This window comes from Haliotis asinina, chromosome 8, assembly GCF_037392515.1.
Source record: "Haliotis asinina isolate JCU_RB_2024 chromosome 8, JCU_Hal_asi_v2, whole genome shotgun sequence".
NCBI lineage: Eukaryota > Metazoa > Mollusca > Gastropoda > Lepetellida > Haliotidae > Haliotis > Haliotis asinina.
In genome coordinates, this window is record NC_090287.1 from 6,648,218 (window position 1) to 6,670,854 (window position 22,637).

The window sequence follows — 22,637 nt, forward strand, 5'->3', positions numbered from 1 at the left end:
TGCGTTTGCCGAACGCTTTTATTTCACTCAACAGTTTTTACATCACAGAAGTTACAAATATACAGCTAGTGACAACTGATGTTTAGAAGCGAGACACTGATGTTGGTCGTGTATTGAGTGTGGTCAGGCAGGGCACAAGGAGGTGGATTTGTCGTCACTGTCAGCATTGTTTGAAAAATAACGTTTGATTGAGGATCAACCAGAAAATAGTACACCTAGGATGTGTTCAGATTCAGGCGATGGTGCATCGAAGCATGTGACAAGATGGAGTACTCGAACAGTCGGGCGAGCTCACCTATACAGCAGAGTTGACCATGAGCACATACTCCTGTGCACTGGACAACTTAGCGATTATACATCGAGCACAACCAGCCGTGCCAGGGGACTAGAAGTATTCTTGAGCAAGACCATACAATACTAAGTCAAATGAACGTTCAACATATCGAAATGAGTTCCTGTGAAACATACCAGGAACGTAGTGCGGTGGGTTCGCAAATATTTAGCACAGTAAATATGGTAGAATTGGACTTTGGGCACAGAAGACTCTACGATTATAGGAACATTAGTAATGCCAGCAGAAAACCACGCACTGTGAGCGCACCTATCAGTAGTCCTGGTGTGACAGAGTGGCTTCGTGTGGGTAGGACAAACAGGGGTGGGGTGAGACTGGGCATTACGAACTGAACTAATGCACATATGCAACTTGAAATTCAAGTGAGTCACGACCATATTGTTCTATAGAAAACATATATAAATATTTGCAATAGGTATATACATATATACTTATTGCAAATATATACGTCGATGGCAAACAGATCATGGTCATTCCAGTAAAATTTCACAGAATAATGCCTAAAGGAGTAAAATATGTATCTAGGCAGTGCTTCGAAATGATTAATGTATTTTCGGAGAATATCACGATTTTCTAGCTAGAAAATAACAGTATAACACCGCGACATACAGTGACTATTTATAGAACACAGCCAGGTGAGTAAAACATGTACAGAGGACTAGGTGGAGAAGACACAACATGAATAGCTAACCTCGCAGCTTATTGCCTCAACAGTGAATGTGCAATGCGCAACACAGAAACGCCGTTGTAAAACTCCACACTCGGTCAAATGTTTAAAGTATGCAGTTTGGGTTTTAAAAATAATACTTTGAGTAAATAATTTCGATATGCACACTCTCTCTCTCATTCCTCCCTCTCACTTTTCGTTCGTGCAATTTCGGTTCTTTACGACACATTCGGACGTGTTCGTTACCATTTTATCACTCGTGATTTTCCGGAATGCAGTGAACGGAAAAATACGAGTGGTGGCGAATGGTGCGGATTTGTTCGGAAGTTGCGGAAAGAACCGGAATTGGCGACCATGATATAGTACCTCCTTGCGGTATGAATGGCTGCATAATATTGTGTGAAATCTGATTCTATAACAGGAAAATAATGTAATAATAATTGATATATTGTTTGTACAGTTTCAGTGCAATAGTCATAAACAAAAAATACAATATTACACTGAAATTATCACATGTGATAAAATTATAACGATAACAATTGCAAAAACCGAGCCAGAGCTTTTATACGGAATTATTACAACCAGTTTCTAACAAAAATATTATATTTGTATCTTTTTTCTGGAACTTAAAAATGGAAATGTGAAAGATGTTGATTGATGAATTTCCATCGATATGAGAAATTAGTGAAGAAATCTCTTTGAAGAATGGTAAAATATATAAATTTTCAATACATATTACCAGAGTTTTCCATAATTCTTTTTGCAAAATTTTTGCCATTTTACATAATTTCATTTCGTTGGCATTTCCATATGATCTTAGCTTAAAACGTTATCACAAATATCCAAGCTTTAGAAACACACCATTTCTTCAATTTGGACAATGAATCATCCAAACCTGAGGGCTTGTTTACAATATGATGTTTCGTTTAATAACAATTGAACAAATTTTGTAACTCGATAATATTTTATTTCCTTGCTGTCAGAACGCTGAAACGCAATACCTCCCCTTAGCATCAAAACATTGGCTGTGACGGTAACCGCCAAAGCAAGAGACCTGTCAACCGTTATGTCCGATGCAACGGGGGGTGACGCTGCGTTTATTTCCGGAAGGCAATGCCACTAGCATGCTGTCTCTTGACCTTGTACAGCTTCTGATGTTTGGCCTTGTTTACAGGCTGGTCCCTGTAGGGCTGTTCCTTAGATCCATGGAGGACCAGGGTCCATTCCTTGAAGACTCCTTCCTCGTGGTTGGTCTTCAGACCGATGATTGGTTCCAGGATAACGTCCAGGGTCCAGCGACCATGGGGCATCTCGGCCCAGGTGTGTGTGGTCATGAAGGGCCACCGGGTGAAGCCGTTCTTGCTGTCGTCGTCGTTGGGTCGCTGGCTCAAGATCATCGATCTGTGGGCAGACAGGGATAAAACTACTGCCTGCAGTGAATAGGAAATTGTGTATCGCAAGGTTCTCTGCCTTTCCTGGTGCGGCCGAGAATTATCACAACATTTTAAAGATGGCGGTTATACTTAAGATTCGATCGGTATTAGATGCACACTCGCTGGGACGTTTCTAACGAAGAAATCAGCTGTTTCAAAGGAGGAATTGTTGAAAAACAGCATTTATTGATGATCGGTATAATGTTAAAATTAAAATTCACAGCAGCGAAAGAATGTCCAAATAGTATTGTGGTATAAATAGATATTCTACATTATTGTTTCACCTATTGTAAACAGGTGAAATATAATTGATAATTTGTTATTATTTCTATGGCTACTGGCCTCACTCACGTGGTATTCATGGGAGACGTGAGGTAGATGGTGACGGTTCCTCGGAACGTTGCTCGCAGAGTGATAAATGACTGCACATGCTCCAAGTAGTTGACTTCGCTATCGCTTCCGGCACAACCGTCGGTGTCAATGGTGATACGGATGGGGTTGGACATGTCGAAATACCTGAAAATGACATACATTGTTGAATGTATTGTCACATCTGGATGATTGAGGTCTATAAGAGTATCCAATGTGTGCTGATGGTATATAGGTTGGCTAGTTTTGTATATACACGTACTGTTGCAAAGTGACGCACCTTAGTCCACTGTGCGCCCGAGAGAGGGATGCACTTGTTTAGTTGGAGAATGTGCAAAATACAAAAAGCCTCGCGATATATGTTGGGACCAAAACGGATTGCACGATGAACTTCTAGCTGTGACTATGATGAGGTCAAGGTTACATAACAAGCATTAAAGGGTGGCCATACTTCTACGACACACACAAGACGATGTATTTAGTCCTCTTTGCCTCGTCACAACGTGGGTAATACTCCACCTATACTTACCTCTCGGTGCTGTCAGAGCCGGCGGTACAATGGAAACGTTCGGGAAGCCCCTTCCAAGTGTGGGCCAGATCCACCATGGCGGCAGCGTCAAGCACGCCGTAGCCGAAGAGGTGGTTGAACTCCAGACCGGCGCCGTTGTACTTCCATTCGTGGACGCCGTTGGAGTCGTAGAGTGAGTTCCTCTTGGAGGTGAGAACAGTCAGGTGCTGAATGTCACGCCACGTCAGATTTCGACTGTACAACAAATACGCATGTGACAGTTTATCGTCAGGGGAAATTAGCGACCCTCACAAGGTTGATTGGATTTTCACGCATGCTATCCACTGAATGTCTGTCACCCACAGAGGAGGAGAGTGGTACCACTTAACCTACTTACACCAAATGGTGTACGAATACGATGACACTAAACCTTCATCCATGGCTTACTCAAATCTCATCAAAATCCAATGCACGTACAAAGATATTACAAAGAAAAGCAGCCTTCTTAGACAAATAATCTTAACACACTCTAGATCTAGTGTGTTGATATTATATATGGCTAACCATGGTAGTATTGCAGCATACTGGAGTACTGGGACAGCAATGTAGCCAACTGTCAACAACGGCCAGGCTGTATGAGATTGTCAACAGTGGAACACGGTACGATATTGTCAACAATCTAGCATTTAAAGATATTGTCAACAATGGTGCACTATGCGATATTGTCATCAACGGGGCACTGTCAGGCACTGTCAACAACATAGCACTGTACGGTATTGACAGGAATGGATCACTGCACGATATGGACAACACTGGAGCATTGTAATATTTTGTCAACTGTGGAGCACTGTACGAGACTGACAGTGATGGGGCACTGTACGATAATGTCAATAATGGAGGGCTGTAAAATACTGACAACAAAGGAAGTCCTGTATTATCTTTTCAACAAAGGAAGTTTCTCAGTATTCTCTGACTATTGTTTAACTTCGACGTAATGCCAAAATAGGAACAGTTCCAAGAGGACAACATTCCAATGAGACAGGTATGGTCTTCAGCAAGAGAAATACCATTCTGCTTTGATTGCAAGAACAAATCCAGTGAACCCGAGGCAACTATCTATGGCTAAAGGTTTTCTGAATCGAATTTCAACTTGCCAGGGACCTCATCTATCTGAGCGTAATGGGGTCGAGCTAACAGAGTTTGCGGAAGGAGAATGAGGAAAAGGTCAACTCACTTTGCTTCAAGGGCTAGAGCGAAAACTCCAGCTGCCTCGGGGGCAGCTGCTGATGTCCCGGAATGGCTGGCGGTGCAGTTACCGTACAGGTCGGTGGTGGCCTGGAACATGAAGATGACATATCAAATCAAAATACTTTACTTTTTAAATTTCCAAACACAAACGCTCTCTTTTTCAAACCATAGCCATCGGTTCGCCCACTTTGACCAGAGTAAGGAAAATTAATTCCAGAACGAATACGTTGTTTTTAGCGTGTAATTAACGTCGCCACGACCTGTTATGTTCCTGATGGATTGCGCACGTGTCCAACACCAAACTAACCCTAATAATTTTCAGCACTGACCCATGATTTAATGGAAAGCGCCACTAAATTGCGGGATGCCTCTTACGCACTTTCTTTCAAAATCGGATGTAACGACGTGAGAAGAATAACTGACGTACAACATTTTCGAGGTATAACATGATTATTGACTTTGAGGATTTGGCATGGAGATACTACTGGTATAGAGGCAACTAATCTGGTAGGACGTATAACCCCAGTTGAATGGTACATGAGGAAAACCTTCGCCCTAGCCACTTACCAAACTGTTCATGGAACATTATGTATTTTTCCATGGAAACAAATATACATTTTGCCATCACCAAATTTGTTCGTATTTAGCCATTATGAAAAAAATACAAATGTTATGTTACGATGACAAACCAAATAGAAATTTGCGAATTTTTGTATCAATATAAACCAATTCTAAAATATAAAACGTCAGATAACGTCTAGATAATGCCAAGAATTATGATTATAGATTCCGTTAAAAAGAAAGACAGCGTTGAAATTTATGTAAATAAATCAATGGAATTCAGCCGATGTTTTCGACTGGGTAAGCACTTCATGCCCGATTGGTGCTTTCTACGCGTACCAAAATACAGATTGCCAGTCGTGCTGATTTCTTCATGAGGTGATGAAGAGTGTGTGAATAACGTGGTTCCGTGGAATCGTTAATAGCGTTCAGCAAGCAATATTTCCTCTCACAGGGACAGAAAGGTGGAATTGGCAGTAAAGCACGGCAATAGGCCGTCAATAATCCTAGCATGCAGCTTGTGTTGTACCCTGGCACTCACTGTGGCGTTTATAGATGGTTATTGTTACGTAATTTCGAACATACGACTGGAGAAAAAACGTACGTCAAGTAAAGAAATATGACGTCCCGTCATAGTAATTCATGACATTCCGTCCTTGAGTCAGAACATGCAGAGTTTTTAGTTTGATGCAGTTATCATGTTAACCAGCTTCCTAGATCTCTTAACGCACACTACATAATATTGTTGTTCTATTATCGCTTCAGACAGCCTCTCGCAACCTGGCGTCACCAACAAGACATATGACAATAGGTTGACGACAGACACCGTGCTCCTGTGATATTTGTTGATATTACTCATAATTCCCCTGTGATCAGCTTGATAGAGTTTTCCATCACATTTCACCCGAAGATCATTCATTTTGAAGCCCTCACTGCGCTCAATACACACTAACGTTTCCGGTCAACAGCATTGTGGGAGATCGCAAAAGCTCCGAACAGCGATTGATCTGTTAATAGTGGGACTCCCTCCAGGATAACATTACACGGCATGATAGACAGAATGAGTAAGTGCTTGTTTAAAAGACAATTGTGGGAGTTGCTATGAGACAGTGATTTACATAATTAATAATTAGTTCTGGAATAGTTATTTCCCAAATGGTCGGAGCAGCGACATAAAGGGTGATGTGAAAAGTGATTGGACGACAGAGCCATGTGGAGGAGTATGATCATAAAGAGGAATATAACAGATAACAGATTTAATCCTACAGAACCATCTGATGGCTTCAAGGGTGTTAGGGGTAATTAGAAGATTTCATCTTATGTAAAAAGGCAAAGAGCACAGTGGGAGGAGACCTGAGATCCTCCTTTGTTACATTAGATGAGTAACTGTAATGACCTTTCCTCTATAGCATGGTCATGTTTCAGAAGCATGTAAATCAAAGAGTTTCCATTGAAGAATTTAATTATTTTTAAATTTAACTGCACCGAAAAGTGTGTATTTGAAAATATAAACATACGTCAACAAACAGTTTATAACAAGTTGTGTCGTTTCGCAGTTGTTGTTAAAGGGAACGATAAATTAAAGTGAGACAAAATTGTCACTCCGGTGTGCTTTGTTGTGTATGCGGTTAGACAACTGACTTCTCCATAAAGGTATATTGTTCATATTACTACATTCAGTTGTCATCAGTTCACTCGAACTTCTTATAATAAGCTACTGTCGTCAGCATCGAACACATACACCTACGCGGGTTAAAACGATCCGGATTCGGTTTAGAACATCCGCTGGTGAATGTTATGAACTGAAAGAAAGCGTATAAAACATACCGTCTACAGCATTCCTTTTCATCTCGACAGATTTCAAAGAGGAAACCTGATTGATCACAGAACTAATGACAGTTTCTGACAAAAAGTCAAATTCAACGTAATTATCTGGAATGTTACTCACCACGCCAGCATCTCGTGACGTTGCTTTGCCGTTGCTGAAGGTGGAGGCGAGAGTGGAGGAGCAGCTCTCGTCGTAGCCGGCAGTCTGGCCGTCGTTGGTGGCTGAGTTGATGGATATGGTCCACATACTGGCAGCGTAGCCGTCACAGTTGCAGTCGTCATTGGGGCCGCCGTCGCCGGACGCCCAGACGTAGATGTTGCCCTTGCCATTACGACCCTAAAGGAAAATATATTCATCATCATCAGAACGTAAAGAGTGAGTGAGTTTAGTTTTACGCCGCACTCAGCAATATTCCAGCTATATGGCGGCGGTCTGTAAATTCTCGAGTCTGGACCAGACAATCCAGTGATCAACAACATGAGCATCGATCTGCGCAATTGGGAACCGATGACATTTGTCAACCAAGTCAGCGAGTCTGACCACCCGATCCCGTTGGTGGCCTCTTACGACAAGCATAGTCGCCTTTTATGGCAAGCATGAGTTGCTGAATGCCTATTCTACCCCGGGACCTTCACGGGTCAGAACGTAAAGCGAGTGTGGTGTCATATGTTCATGGTCAGGTATGCCCTCAGATCCGAACCACCAAACGGATCACACTGTGTTCGATTTCTTTCACAACTGGGCTACACAGTCTACTCTTAAGCTGTGGCTAATTCTTTCAGCGTTGAACATTTTTAACATGATGTTGACGTTCTAAGATCGCATTCATTTGCTTATGATATGGCAAAATCAACTACAATCTCAACATACCATATTCATGATATTCAGTAATCACATTATTCAATTTGAATAAGAACTCTTTAACATGATATCACTTTCGTTTATGTTACAACCGCCCGTCAAGACTACTTGTAATGAGCTACGAGATAGCGATTAATAGTGCCCGTAGACGTTACGGTCTGTGCAATGAGTCTGATTCGGTATAAATGATTCATAAGTAATTCCTAAAGACGTTCTATAAAGATTGCATAAATGCTTAAAACACAGTGCGGAAGCCGATTAGAGAATTCAGCTCTATCCAAATACGTTTTCGCAAACCAAAGATCAAAGAGCCATCTTTATTAACATTTCCAGTTATTCATTGGGTCACTGAGCATATTGACATTATTGCGTAGGTAGAAATGAACATGCTACATAAAGTCTACTGGTAAGGACAATCCATTGTAAGCTGTAACTAAGGCTTAAGTTAAGACCTCTTCCCCTAAGCCAGGATTACAAAGAAGATTCCTGGGTATCAACATCTAAGTTTGGACTGTTCTAAGATGACCATATCTAGAAATGCCTCCCGAAGAGCTGCGTCATGTACACGACTTATGGGTTGGAGAAGTTCACAAAGATCCAGGTGTAAGTAAACTTGTTATAAGATAATTTGGTCTTGGTGTAACGCAGACATTAAAACGACCATTCATGTACGTAGAATGTCTCTACTGACAAAAACTGGGAAATGGCATTGGTAGGAAACAAACGGTGCCTGAAACGACTATGCAGACGTCAGTAGGATAAAAAGTAGTTCATGAAACCGGAAGCCATATAGTCCTCAGACAGTGATAGGCTTGATACTTGATGCGCCATATAACCCTTTGTCCATCCTTTGAGCACAATGGATCTATTTCCTACCAGACAACACTTCTAGTTTTATGGCCGTGAGTGAGCTTTCCAAATGCCAAATCTCTGTGCATTCCTGCGGCAGTACGTACGTTATTGACGCCGTTGACGATGGCCCTCATAGTTAAGTTCCTCGGGCCATCAACCGTCTTGCCGTCGTCTGTGGGTCCCCAGCTAGCGCTGTAGATGTCGATCAAGTTTGGCATGTGGCCCATGGCGTTGGCCTCTATCAGGTCTGTCATGAAGGGCTGGTCCAGCATTCTCAAACCTAATCAGAGAAATACAGTTCCAAACAATGGCGACCGAGGGAGTATTGTTAGATATTCTTTGCACTTAGCATTGAGAATAACGTTGAAAGACAGCAACTGACTACAGCTGTAGGCAAACAGAAATCTCCAAACGGTCATGAACAAATGATCATGAATAATAGCGAAATTCCAATAGTATCAGACCAGTATCTAAGACTGGTGAACAAATGTAACCTTGTTTGAACGCTAGTAAATATTTGGAGACAACTATGAACATTTCAAAACAATTTTCCTCTTCGGTATGAAACATGCATGTTCTGATCTGAAACTCCAACATGCATGCAACTTTCACATACCGCTCAACTAGCCCTGACACATCAGGCAGACAAGTCAAATTATTGGTATGAGTGAGTGAGTATGGTTTTACACCGCGCAACAATAGAAGTGGGTTTCATTATATAACCATGTGGAGAATCGCACCCGGATCTTCTGCGAGACAAGCCAACGTTTTGACTACTAGGCTACCCCCGCCCCTTTTTGGTATGAACTGGAAGCCAGTCGAACCATCGACCACTGGGTGGAAACTGTGGTTAACCTAAATATAAGGTAACTTAAATATATTCAGCAGAGTATTCGCTCCCTAAGGGTTAACAGTATTAAGCATTACCTGCAACCTTTGACCCGTAAGCCACGCCTACTCCACAAACACCGTTGTCTCTGGCGGCGGATACTTCGCCAGCGCATCGAGTCCCATGACTGCAGGATAAACGACAACCACTTCACCAAACAGTATCCATATGACACAAGCAGCTATTCAAGTTTAGCTTCATACTCTCTCATATCAATGGCGACGTCGATGATAACAATGAAGAGACTGATAAATATCCCAAGTAACGTTGATTCCTGATAATTGCCAGTCTATATGACCTATTTATGATGACAAGAAAAGCGATTGCCATACAAACTGTCTGTATAGGAATGTCAAAAATGCCAGTCTGGCTATCAATCCCAGGAATGGGCAATACAAAGGCGTGTGGCTAGCGATCAACCTAGAACACACTTGTAAGACTACATAAAAAGTAAATGTTTCTCGGGCACATTATTGTTGAGGGCGGTAGGACATTTTTAAAATTTTGATAGAAAAATAGTGACGTGGGGGAAACACATTTTCAGAAATACAGCTAGGGAAGTTTAGCACGTTATAATGAGTAATAGATTAGTCACACTCGTTCTTATAGTGGACAAAAGGATGGTCGGGACGAGGCCAAGGCCAAACTATTTTTATAATAGCAATAAAAATGTTGTTACGCGCACAAAAAAAGTTGCCGATGCACGAGAAACATTTCATTTTGTTATAAATATTCATGCATTTGTCGTCGATCTAAGCCTGGAACACGTGTTCACGTGTTTCAACAAACATTACAGCAAGCGATCAACGATAAATAGTATAATTTATCGACATGTACACGTGTTTTACAAAACCGCCAAGACACGCTTGTCTACCAATCCATGTTACTCATCTGACAAATTCGGAAAATGTGAAAATCGATCCTTGCATGAAACAACAGACTTCAAAGATTTGCTTTTGAAATATATTCCTGTCATTTCGAAATATATTCTAAACATGACTCATTGAAATCTGATCTGAATCTAAATCGTGTGCAGACAGCAATAACATTTGTAAGTGAAAATAACACAGTAATAATCTTCAGAAAACTGTTACTGTTCGGAAAACAACAAACCCTACTGACGACAATACCACATTAAGATCGCCTTGGTGAAAAAAACCAAATATTCTGAAAGGTTTGTCCAAGGCACACAAAGCTTTATCAAGGACAGCATGTGTTTAATCATAATGGTTCTGAAATCAAAAGTCCATTTAGCGTGTGGGCGTGTGGGTGTGTGGGTGTGTGGGTGAGTCGTTTCGGTGGCTGTAGGTAGAAATCAGTATTGTGAAATCACCATAAGGAATGTTTTTCTTATGTTATACATAACATATTTCAGATGAGAAATCTGTAGCCCACTTATATTGTGCATTTATAACCGTAGAATCTAATCATGAGATATCGTTTACTGAACAGCAAAAGGAACGTAATTTCTAAAATGAAATTTCATAAAAGTAAGTGTTCATGTCTATGTCTTCTACTTAACAACGTGGCACCGCGCACCGCCCCACCGCCCCACCGCCCCACCGCGCACCGCCCCACCGCCCCACCGCGCACCGCCCCACCGCCCCACCGCGCACCGCCCCACCGCGCACCGCCCCACCGCAAATCATAGTATATCCGATAAACACACAACTAGTTTTGTCATTTAATTCCATTTCAGTACTCGTCAGTATTAATACCACAGGAGCAATAAGTCAGTGCACATAGATTACCACCTAAGGAAAAGAAATAGTTTCTTTTAGATATTCATCGATGAAGGCATCTCTAAATGTCAAAGTAATCTGCCGCTAGTAGCTGTATCAATTACCCGTCTGTCTGTACAATGGGTGTCTGGAAAAACATTTTGGTCTCCAATTCATACTGTCTAACGCTCAATGTATAAATGCACCAGAGAGTCATTAAGTTGGAAGGAATCTTACCTATTGAACCATGTGTCTGTATAGCGGGGGTATGGGTATGGGTCGTTGCTGCTGAAATCATAACTGGCTTCGGCGTTCTGAAAACAAGACATCGACAAATATTTGTGTTTGCTTGTTTGTGTGTTTTCTTAATAATGCTCAGCAATATTCCAGCTCACAGTGGTGGGTCCGGCAGAATGTTTTGTCTGGACCAAAAACCCGTGATTGATATTATGAGCAACGATTGAAGACATAGATGTGACACGCAATAAAGCCAGGCACAGTGCTTCCAGGTTAAATGTTTTCACTACCTATGGCATCATAACTAGCTGGGGATTTCACCTGAAGTCCCCATGAGGTCATGGACATACGATGTACATGGAGTCTGGTGTCTACAGATCACACAACAGGTGTCGCCTGACAACCTCTTGTTTCCTTATCTGAAACTTTAGGGAAGCACATAGGTTTGGCAGTTATCCATTCGTAAAGCATACATATAATTACTGGACGGCTTTAGTTTATTTTCAGTTTATGGAGTTACTTGGCCATTGTCTTTTTTTAATTACTCGCAACTGATACTTGTCATCTTAAGAATCGCGTAGAACGTTTGGAATATTGATGTAAAAAGCAGTGAAAGCGAGAGTGACTAGACTGGGGGATAGGTTGTAGAAGATAGATAAGAAGACAATGTCAAATACTTCTTGGAAAACAACAGTCAGGGTTCATACAAAACAACGTGTGACACACACAGATACAGAATATAACAAGATTGGAAACTCTAGTCACATTACAAGGTGAAAAAATACACATTAAAACATGCAGACGCTGATCAGTCATAGTTAGTACCTTACGGGACCATTTCAAAGTATCATTTAAGCTAGCCGATAGCAACGTAATATCATAAAGTTCTCGTACGAGTATTGTTTATATATAAGTACGAATTTCTCTACATCTGAGTGGCTGTCAAAGATCGGGCCAGTAAACGTACTAACATTTGTTTTACCATATGCCAAAAGAAGATTTAAGCAACCAGGAGCAGCTATTAAATTAGCTTTGTTTTCTATATCGTTTCAGCACCAGTCTTTTGAGGTTTATGATTAATCTGATCCGGTGCAATATGGTTGGAATCCTTACTGTATTACATTTACCCAAATACGATATAACCTCGTTCATACGGATGGTGAAGTCACTGGTCAAAATGTTTTCATTACCAGATACGAGTGTCTGGAATAACGAGTGTCGTTCAGACGCATGCAGGCCTTACGTGCACACACGACGTGCACGTGCTAGTGAAACATGATGTTAGAGACAACTGCAGACTGAGTGTTGACTAGGCTACAATTTGGCTAGGAATGTCAATTCCCTTTGTTCTTAGTATCCTTTCCACCATAAATCAGCACATTGATCATGTCGGTCTTTTATTTCGTTTCGCTTCAGGGACCTGACATTTGGAATACTGAGAACTATACCCAGTGGCTTTATAGTGTAACAATAACTACCGATTGTAAACTGCGACCAAGAAGACATTTATCGACGAAATTTGTAAAAGCGTTTTACGTCAATGCGTGTGGTATTCTAATTCCTTTGAGTTATTCCCTGCTGTTCGACAGAAAGAGGTCTTTAGCGCGTAAAGGACAATAGGCCATTTTCACGTTTTCATGGTGATGGAAACACGGACGTCAAGATGTCGTTAAAGCAGTGCTGTGATAATGGCAGCTCCAGTTGGTGTCACTATGCGGAACATGACCGCAGAGTAAGATGAAGCTGAATCGATTTGTCAATTTGTAACTGATTACACATTGAACCAGGTGGTCTAAATAAATTGACAGACTAATTCTGAACGTCTTTACGGACATCAGAATCAGAACAGTGTGGAGTCCTCCAATAAACGTAATCAAATGAATGAAGAGTAAATGTTCTTCTCAAGCTCGAAATCGATACTGCCTATCATTAGCTATAACCAGTGTTGATGATTGTAATGATATTCAGATTCTGACATTTAATTAATTTGTTGAATCCATTAGAGTAACTTTGCCTTTGAATCATATTTCAAATAATAAATGTTTAAAGGTAATTCGCCTAGATTTCCTAGAATCATTCCTTCTGCAGTTCGGACACCATCTAAATCGGATAGTACCTTCCGAGATTTCAGTAAGTGAATGGTTGTAAAATGAAAACTTTGTGAATGACATCTCTCGTCTTCGTCCCTCGGAGTATTGAAATCATGATTACAAATGCCAGTGGTATTTTATGTTAGTCCATATATGTGGCTTCAGGGTACGAAAACGAATCAATCAATCTAAATTGTACTCTCTACATGCGTACTTTATATGATCCCGATTCAAGTGTGATTACAATATGAAAACACAGCACACAACAGGTGTTCGTTAATTCAACAGACAACAATAATAAAACAAATAAACTAAAATTAAAACAATTTGTATAACTGTCGCTGCACAACAGTTTGTCTTACGTAGTTGTGTCGCAGGTCGGGGTGCAGATAGTCGATACCTAAATAAACACAAGTAAACATCAAATGATTGTTCCAGTACTCCACACCTGACTGAGTTAATAGATGGTCATTCACTAAATAATCCGAAAATACCGTTATCGTGAGCTCTCACTCTTATGTTTGACCATGAGAATGGCATTTTCTTTTAAATGTTTATACAGTTGCAGGCGATGTTGAAAAAACCTTGTATCTCCCTTGTGATATATGTTAGCGGTGCCCATAATAGCCCAGGACTAGAACCTCATTATAGTATACAACTGGCAGCACAGCATTCTTTTGTGTTCCTTTCTTCGAATAAATAAATGAGTTAATGTGTTAAATAGGGCAAAGGGAATACCGATAGCATTATTAGTATAAACAGATGAAACATCCGTTGTGATTGATATGAGTAAAGTTCCATCACCCTTTCTCTTTCGCACAGAGCGACACACACAGACACACCTATCAACCCGGCTGGTTCCTGTTATCATGCACAAAAAGGCTACCAGACTATGAATTCTGACATCTAAAGAGGACGTCATGAACATCCTTCACACATCAGCCTGCCACAGGGTCATTGTTGGTAGAATAATTTCCTTTGAATGTTACTTTTCATTACGGCCTAAAAGGCCCCACATATATGAAGTATAAATAACATGCACGAGCTGGATCTTACCATCATCCATTATAGCGGTGGTGACGTCAGTTCCGGTGTAGCCCATCTCCCATGCCTCCACTACATTCAGGTCAAGGCCGGCTACTCCTCCACTCTGTCCGGTGTTCCTCTAAAAGAAAATATTGTCAGTATTGACAAAACATATTGTCAGTACTCAAAGAACGTATTGTCAGCATTAAAGGAACATGCTGTCGGTGATGATAGAACACGCTGTCAATACGGAAAGAACATATTGTAAGTACTGAAAGAACATATGGTAAGTACTGAAAGAACATATTGTAAGTACTGAAAGAACATATTGTCAGTATTAAAAGAACGTATATGAACCCCGCATTGATAAGTACACATTAATGTCTTTAGAAACTAAAATATTCATAAAATTGTTGCATTGATGTTGGACATGGGAAATTATTTTAAGATATTCTTTTCCAATCGTCTCGAAAGAATTCCCAAAGAATTTCAAAATAATTTTATGTGGTTAATAGTGCATCAAAACTGTTTCTAAAGTGCCTCTGGAGTGCGACATAGTGGAGCCTTAGTCGAGGTCGAAACGCGATGTGTTTGCGCACCGTTCGCGATCGATTGTATGTTCGTGCTAAAAATATATATTGTTTCACTGAATCATTATTGCATCATGGAAACGGAACAGAGCTAACAGGAGCTTAGATGAACGTCAGCATGCTTACAACTTGGCACACGACACAACTGGACTTGCCCTATACTCCTTATTCGGGGAAACTATTACATTATGTCGAATAAGCCTCAGGGAGCTAAGCAAACTATGCTTTCACCACCGGCTTGGCGGAGGCTGTAAAACATGTTATAAAACGATCTTCCAGAAAGAACAACCTCTGACATTTCAAATGCTTTCTATGAAATGAGTTTATAGAATCAAAAAATTCTTTTACGTAAATACATAGCTTTCAACTTTCACGTAGCCAAATGTTTGTTCACAAAAGGAAAAAAGTGAACCGTTTCCATTGCACAGGAGCAAATAACATATACACTATGAACTACACCACAATGCGAATTGCGAGCTTGTTTTTAACGATAGTGACATGGCATGTTTCATTATCTAGTTACTTGTAGTATTGAATAGCGATTCCAAAATTTAATTTATCTGAAAACTAGATAGAACAATGTTCATTGATACATAGTATCACATTTGATGAGATAATGTTTCGGACTATCTTGATATTGACAGGACAGATCACAGTAAAATATCCAAACTGAAAACTACAAAATTCATTGTACCAAAATGTATTTGATCACGTCGAAGTTCAAATTAGCAGGTGTAAGAAAGAACAAAACTGACCAGATGTCAGTCAGTATTACCATTCAATAATTCTCATACAATTACATGTACTCCGAAAACGTTCATTTCCTATCGTGTCCTTAAAACATCGTACTGAATAATTTCTTTTTTTGTTTATTTTCACCTTATGTTGAACATGTTAAACATTCACTGTAACATATATACAACGTTAGCCATGCATTGGCGAAAGTATCAGATCAAACATTTGATCATATCAATCAATAATGACAGCCAGGAACCACCGTCATGCGGACATGTTCACGGTCATGCGAGAGTCATGTCTGTACATCTCAATCTGTTATAAAATATCAGTGGCTTCCTGTACGTAGTATATATTTTGCTCGTATATATTCTGTCATGAATATATGCGAAGGGGCAAGGAGTAGCCCAGAAATGTCGCTTTGTAAATATCAAATACAGTGGAAGCTGTCTAAACCGGCACTCATTTTGACTGAAGAAATAATCCTGTTTAGACAACATACCGGATTGTAAAGCTGTTGCAAATCCATACCAGAAGTTGCTATGTCTCCTTTATGCACCTTATAAATCCCCATCAAGCATATGTGTTGTTTACTATGAAAACATGGCCTTGAATTGATTGAGTGATTATTCGAGTGCGTGAGTTTGGCTTATGACCGCCTTGAGCAGTATTTCAATTACATGACGTCAAACCTTGATCCAGAATCAGCACATGAACCAGACTGACACAGGCATATATTGTAAATGTTACACAGATAACTCTATTATGTATGAGGCAAGGCCGTTTTGGACGTTTCGTTAGACACTACATACCTGCAAATACATTGTAAGTCTTCACCAGACACATTAATACCCCGAGGTTGCCATGTTAATCATCCTATCCCTGTTCACCATCCTACCCCTGATGCGTATGCACCCAAACCACTCTAAAAATAAGCACTAATATGATTAGGCATAGAACAACACGATGCAGTGACATTCTAACCGTAGTCAGATGAGACCGATACTACTGAAATGTTAATAGCTATTGAGAGGTTGTCATAACAAATATAGGGAAACAGATTTGTCTTCAGTGCCAATTGAAACTTGTCATGCTTCCAGTAAATCTTCTCGTTACCAAGCAACCATTAAAGAATGGGCATCAAGACGGATGAATGGTTCCCGAAGTGAGGGAGGTTTGGTATTCCGCCAGTTGTCAGCTGTTTCGCTCTTTAAGAGAAAAGCTGAGTACTTCCGATTGAGCAAATTAAAAGCCTTGTTATCCTGGAATTCCTGGAACTTTCTGCCATCTTCTGGCATTAATTGCATCTTCGCGCGGTGTCACTGAGAGATGTATAATAGATTCCAGCACGACACTCTGAAAGGCTGTTTGGTCAGTGTGACAGTTTGTCCCACTTGTTTTCTGTGCAGACATTGAACACTCACAGAACTCCTACCAATCAATAAGGAATGTGTTATTAAACATTTTACATAAGTTGCTATTTGATGAGGGTGTGCTTTCCAGAAATTTAATTTATATCTATGCATTTCCTTCAGTCGAGGCCACCCAGTGACAATATTAAAGTCCTATTGATTAAATCGTGATCGAATTAGATATATATTTTTTACAAAAAATGTTGTACAGAAACTGCACGCTTTTGTCTGGAATCCGTATTGTCATTTCATCATAATGTAAGCATTTACTGGTGGTTTTCTTGTGTTTTAGACGCACTACCCAATGAATATCCCGAAGCTGTATGTTGTGTAACGCCGCATTCAGCAATATGTTTGATAGACATTTAAAAGTTGGCAGGGAACGTCATAAAACCTGATGAATGGGCAAGAGGTAACCCTGAAACGTCGTGTTGTAAATATTACAGATGTAGTATATATACACCATAGGCTGTTGAATATTCGAATTGTATCAATACACGAATCATAATTGATGACACAATCGGATCATGGAGTTCAGTTCCATTTGACCTGGATGGCTGCATTGGTAATTTAGCATGTTGTGTGTCATCATGAACCGACAATGCCGACGGTAGCTCATAAACAACCGGTTTCTGTCCCAGGCTGAATATTGCTGAAGACGGTTGTGATATAGTTTCAACATTTCAAACATCATTTATTTACTCACTCACTCACAAGACGTACTTAAAACCCATAGGTATAAAAAAGAAAACACTTACCAAATACCATTCTTTGTCAAAATCTGGATCTGACGGTAATTTTGGCTTTGATCTTTCAAAAACTGGGTAATTAACTATTTTGGGCTTCTGTAGCCTAAAATCTGTAAGTATAGCATCCAAAGATTTATAGCCCCTTTTCTGACGTAAATATCCGGTGAGTTGAACGGCGCTTTTTACCTGTGAAAGGATGGAAAAGCAAAAGTATTATAACATTCAACTCAGATAATTTGCTAAGAATATAAGTATAATTTTGTTACCCTTTTCTCAAACTCCAAGTGTCATCGATAATTTAACAAAGCCCATTTACATAGCATTAACCTCTAAGTTAGCATTTATGACAGACAGAATATGTTTTTTTGGAATGTGAAGGCGATATTTTTGTGGTACTGCCTTTCATATTGTACATATGTCACGAGTACTTTATGGTATAAGTCACATTAACATAAAACAACACCATTATACAGCGCACCAACATATAGCATACAGGGTGATTAATCAAGACAAAATAATAGCATATTTTGTTAAATATGGTTGAAATATGTGAACAGAATCAACAACAATGCGGACAAGACTATTGTCATGCTACAAAACAGGAATCCTTATTCGGATCTTCGGTGATTTGATAGAATATTATAATTACTGTCATTTCCATTACCATTCCTGAGCAGTAGAGTTAAGTGGATCGGGTGACGTGTGAATTAAAATCCAGTCCAGCCAACAGTTATACTCACATAGGGATGGGCCTTTAAGAGTCTAGTATGCGGAACGCTTCGCTTTGATCTTGCATGGTGAACCCCTTTATGGATGAGATGAAACTGTGTTTGTGAGTTGAGAACCTGAAACCACAAAATTTCATTTGAAATGATGGAATGAAGTGAAATAATTTGTTTGTAAACAGTTTAATAGCTGCGTATAAAAGATGGAAATGAAAGTTGTCTCATGGACGGTGACATTTTGCACCAGCTCTCTGCTAACACCATAAACCATGACAGTTATGTCCTGAAGACTTTGTTAATGCAGAATATATAGTCGATAATTAAATAATGAAGGCACTTGATGAATATTTCATCATATCGCGTGTATCTGTATCATTAGCTATTCTATCAATATGCAGTTCGTATAAATCCACATGTGTGATACATGGAATGTGTTGCAATGTTAAATCTAGCGAATAAATAAGCATGATAACAATTAACGTTGATTTGTGTTATCAATGGCAACCGATTATCAAAGTCCCTGTGCGAGAGATCCTGAAAAAAGGATGTTTTTCAGAAGATTATATATCATTGTTGCAAGCCAAATCACAGTTGTTTAACACATCTATCATGTCTTTTGAAGAAACTGTTCGTTTATTTATGACACGATCCTGACACTTTCAATCCAGTTTTGGAACATAATGGTCTGTCACATAGGTGTGGAGGAAAGGAGGGGTGGAGTATAAACAAGTGGACCCAGTGACTATAAGCTCATTGTTAACAGTCCAAGGACCTGACGCCAAGTATAGTGAGAAATTAATTTTTTTCATCAAACAAAATATTATGGATGTCAACTTCTGTTTTGTGAACACAAGGTTTCTGGGCTTTTTCTTGCTTGAAGTTGACATCCACAATATTTTGTCTTTTATTTGAATACCAACTTCTATGTACCTCTCCACAGAACCTTAGATTCTTTAGTTGTAATTCAAAGTTGGTATCATTTCTGTTCTTTTATTACATGTTTTATATATGTGGGGATATTTCTGCGCAAGACTGCGCAACTAAAAACAAACACCTTACATAATGTGTATATTGACTGATGACAATCTTTGACAACAGAGCGCCGGTGCATACATACTTCCTTGCTATATGCAGAAGGAAATCAATGATCCAGCAGATCGATGAACGGAAGTGACTTTACAGACTCGAGCCCAAAGACAACAAATTCCATTCCAAATTTTCCACACGGCTACTAATGGTGCTATTTCTCTTCAGTGATATATGCAAGCTAATGATTCAGAAGGAAGGAAATACATACATAGGATATTATGATTATATTCATAGAAGGAAGGGTGTAGTATGCTCAAATAACATATAATTCCACACCGGCTGTCACCAGAGGTCAAGATTATTGTTAATATTCCATATAGTATTCACCTCTGCCGAGCGAAGTCCTTCGCGAAACATAATTATGGTAAATTGAGCATCTGGGAAGACAGCAGTTGGTGTTGAGGTGGATGTCAGAACATACGTGGGAGACCACGTTGCAGTCTACCATTTATTCATCTCTCAGTCACACTGATGTCACGTCGACCAGTCGAAGGGATATCCGTATAATATCCCAGCCCTGGCAGAGGACGTTTCACATCATGAATGTAACGATGTAACAGATAGATTTTAAAAAATCTAGGACTACTCTACTACACAATTCACATAATGCACTCAGAGTAATCGCCAATTTACACGAGACATTTAAACATTAGATGTATTGCAGCCATCAATCACCTTTATGTTACGTTTTCATCAAATTGGGCAGAACAGACAACAAATACCCATAATCTTCGTTCCATTCAAAATTTCAGTATGTTCTCAATATGCTACAATGAAGGATAATAGCTAGCAGAAAAGGATACTACATCAAAGTCCCCGTTGACAGGGTGTGGGTGTTGGTTCGTACAACCATTGCAAGGTGCCAATAGCGACTTTAGTTGTAATCCAGTGTAATTCTAAGGCATATGCACATGTACATTATGCCTGCCCATGTATTATTGCCCAGAATTAATGGAATTGAGCTATATTCTTGATGCCATTCCACATTAAATGAGTTGAATATAGACTTCGGAAACATAGATGCCCACACGAAGAAAGACTTCTCGTCATTTTTGATGTTTGCAAAAAAACATTAAAAATGAGGTCCGTTGACGCTATTCTGACATTTCAAAATAATCTGAATGAAAACGTTTGTGAAAGAAAGCCCAAAACAAACCAGCACATATCCGGTAAGTCCTAAAACTAAGGTTTCCGTGTCAGCATTACCCAGAATAACAGTAAATACATCATGAATAATTACTCTTGTAATCAGAAGAACAACCAGAAGATCGGCAATCGCCACAACATCCGACTCGAGGTCTTCAGTGATGCCTGTGAGATGGCTACTGTGCTACACAGTGGGTGAGAGAGGTGTTGTGTTGAATGCCAAATGAGCTCCAAGTCGCAGAAGCGCTGGGCTGCTAGCACCAGTGACAGGGCAACTGTAAAGGCTCAAGTGATTACTGTCAGGAACAGGCCATCTCAAGAAGATTGGAACTGCCATTGGTTAGCTTTGATGTGGGTTTGAAGACTAAGGCTGCTTGATTAAGACTGACGTCGATTAGACTCATTCCAGAGATGTGCCTTGTTTTTAACGTGGTAAAAGATTAAAGCAAGATTTAAGTAGGTTTGAAATATAAACTGGGGAAATTGCTATTTGGAAATTAAACGATGTTTTGTGCTCTTAATTTAAGTAATACCTAAAACGTAAGATAGAAAACCAGTTTACATGAGACGTTACGGGAACAATAATCAAACAAATATTCCCTAGTTCCCAATTCAAACCAGAGCAAGGGTGCTTGTCAATGTAATTCGATATTTATTGCAATTACAAGTAAAACAAGTCAATAGTTATTGAAGTTGTTACTGGAGGCCAATGAAATTTGACGAGTTATATACATTAGGTGATGTGCTTATCTTTATTATTGGTGGTAAAGATTTTACTTGGTTCTCTTTGCGCTTGAACGAGTATCATCTAAATATGTGCAGTTGATAGTATATAAATATATTTGTTACAGTAAACCATAGCAAATCTTTACTTCCACCCGTGTCTAGAACTAACACGTTCTGCGTGATAATTGCTAATGGCCACATCCAACAATATTCCACCAGTATAACGAAGGTAGAACTAAACCACTAGTGGTTGATAGTAAGAGCAACGTGTGTCCATCCGATTCATTTCGTCACGACTGTCAGAGTTTGCTTTGGGCCCATATTATTTCGACACGACTAAACGCCTGAACATGACAAAGCAGCAACACATGTCATGATCATGAACAATGAGTGAGTGCTGGAGTACCCGCGATTTAGAGACTTGCTTGTATACATCAGGAAATGCTAAAGTTATGGTGAAACAACATACACAGACACTGACAAATCAGATCTAATCATGGTTCTTCTTGGATTCGAACCAGCAATCATAGCTCCCCGGGAAGAACATGAGGAACACACCGCATTGTGGACAGCCAGACGCTTGGGACTGTCGTGACGCCTAATTTAGCAAGAAATCCGAACGAGATTGACATTAGGAAAATAAGCATCCCTTTTATCAGGAGGCCGTTATGAAGCCTGAGTCTTCAAGATGCAAGATGCAAGATGCCAGTGACATTTCAGAAACCGCTCTGTTGAATTAGTTCGGCCTAATCTGGAACAGGGGCGGTCTGAAGCGTCACCTCTGTCAGTAAAAGTCATATATGAAGGTAAGCAGATAACCTTT

The 22,637-nt window shown here is 39.9% G+C and overlaps 1 protein-coding gene across 1 annotated transcript in view; it reads right to left on the reverse strand.

The window, feature by feature from the left end:
• Positions 1-22,637, reverse strand: part of LOC137294422 (neuroendocrine convertase 2-like) — a 43,822-nt gene continuing 21,185 nt past the window's right edge. Inside the window, exons 2-13 of the mRNA XM_067825430.1 lie at positions 18,869-18,973; positions 18,138-18,314; positions 14,673-14,781; positions 13,979-14,016; positions 11,527-11,603; positions 9,607-9,695; positions 8,784-8,959; positions 7,087-7,302; positions 4,564-4,664; positions 3,351-3,584; positions 2,804-2,968; positions 1-2,420 (exon numbers count right to left, since the gene is read on the reverse strand). Coding sequence (XP_067681531.1) covers positions 2,117-2,420; positions 2,804-2,968; positions 3,351-3,584; positions 4,564-4,664; positions 7,087-7,302; positions 8,784-8,959; positions 9,607-9,695; positions 11,527-11,603; positions 13,979-14,016; positions 14,673-14,781; positions 18,138-18,314; positions 18,869-18,973 — 1,791 coding nt within the window. The 3' untranslated portion in view covers positions 1-2,116. The remainder of the gene's footprint in view (positions 2,421-2,803; positions 2,969-3,350; positions 3,585-4,563; positions 4,665-7,086; positions 7,303-8,783; positions 8,960-9,606; positions 9,696-11,526; positions 11,604-13,978; positions 14,017-14,672; positions 14,782-18,137; positions 18,315-18,868; positions 18,974-22,637) is intronic.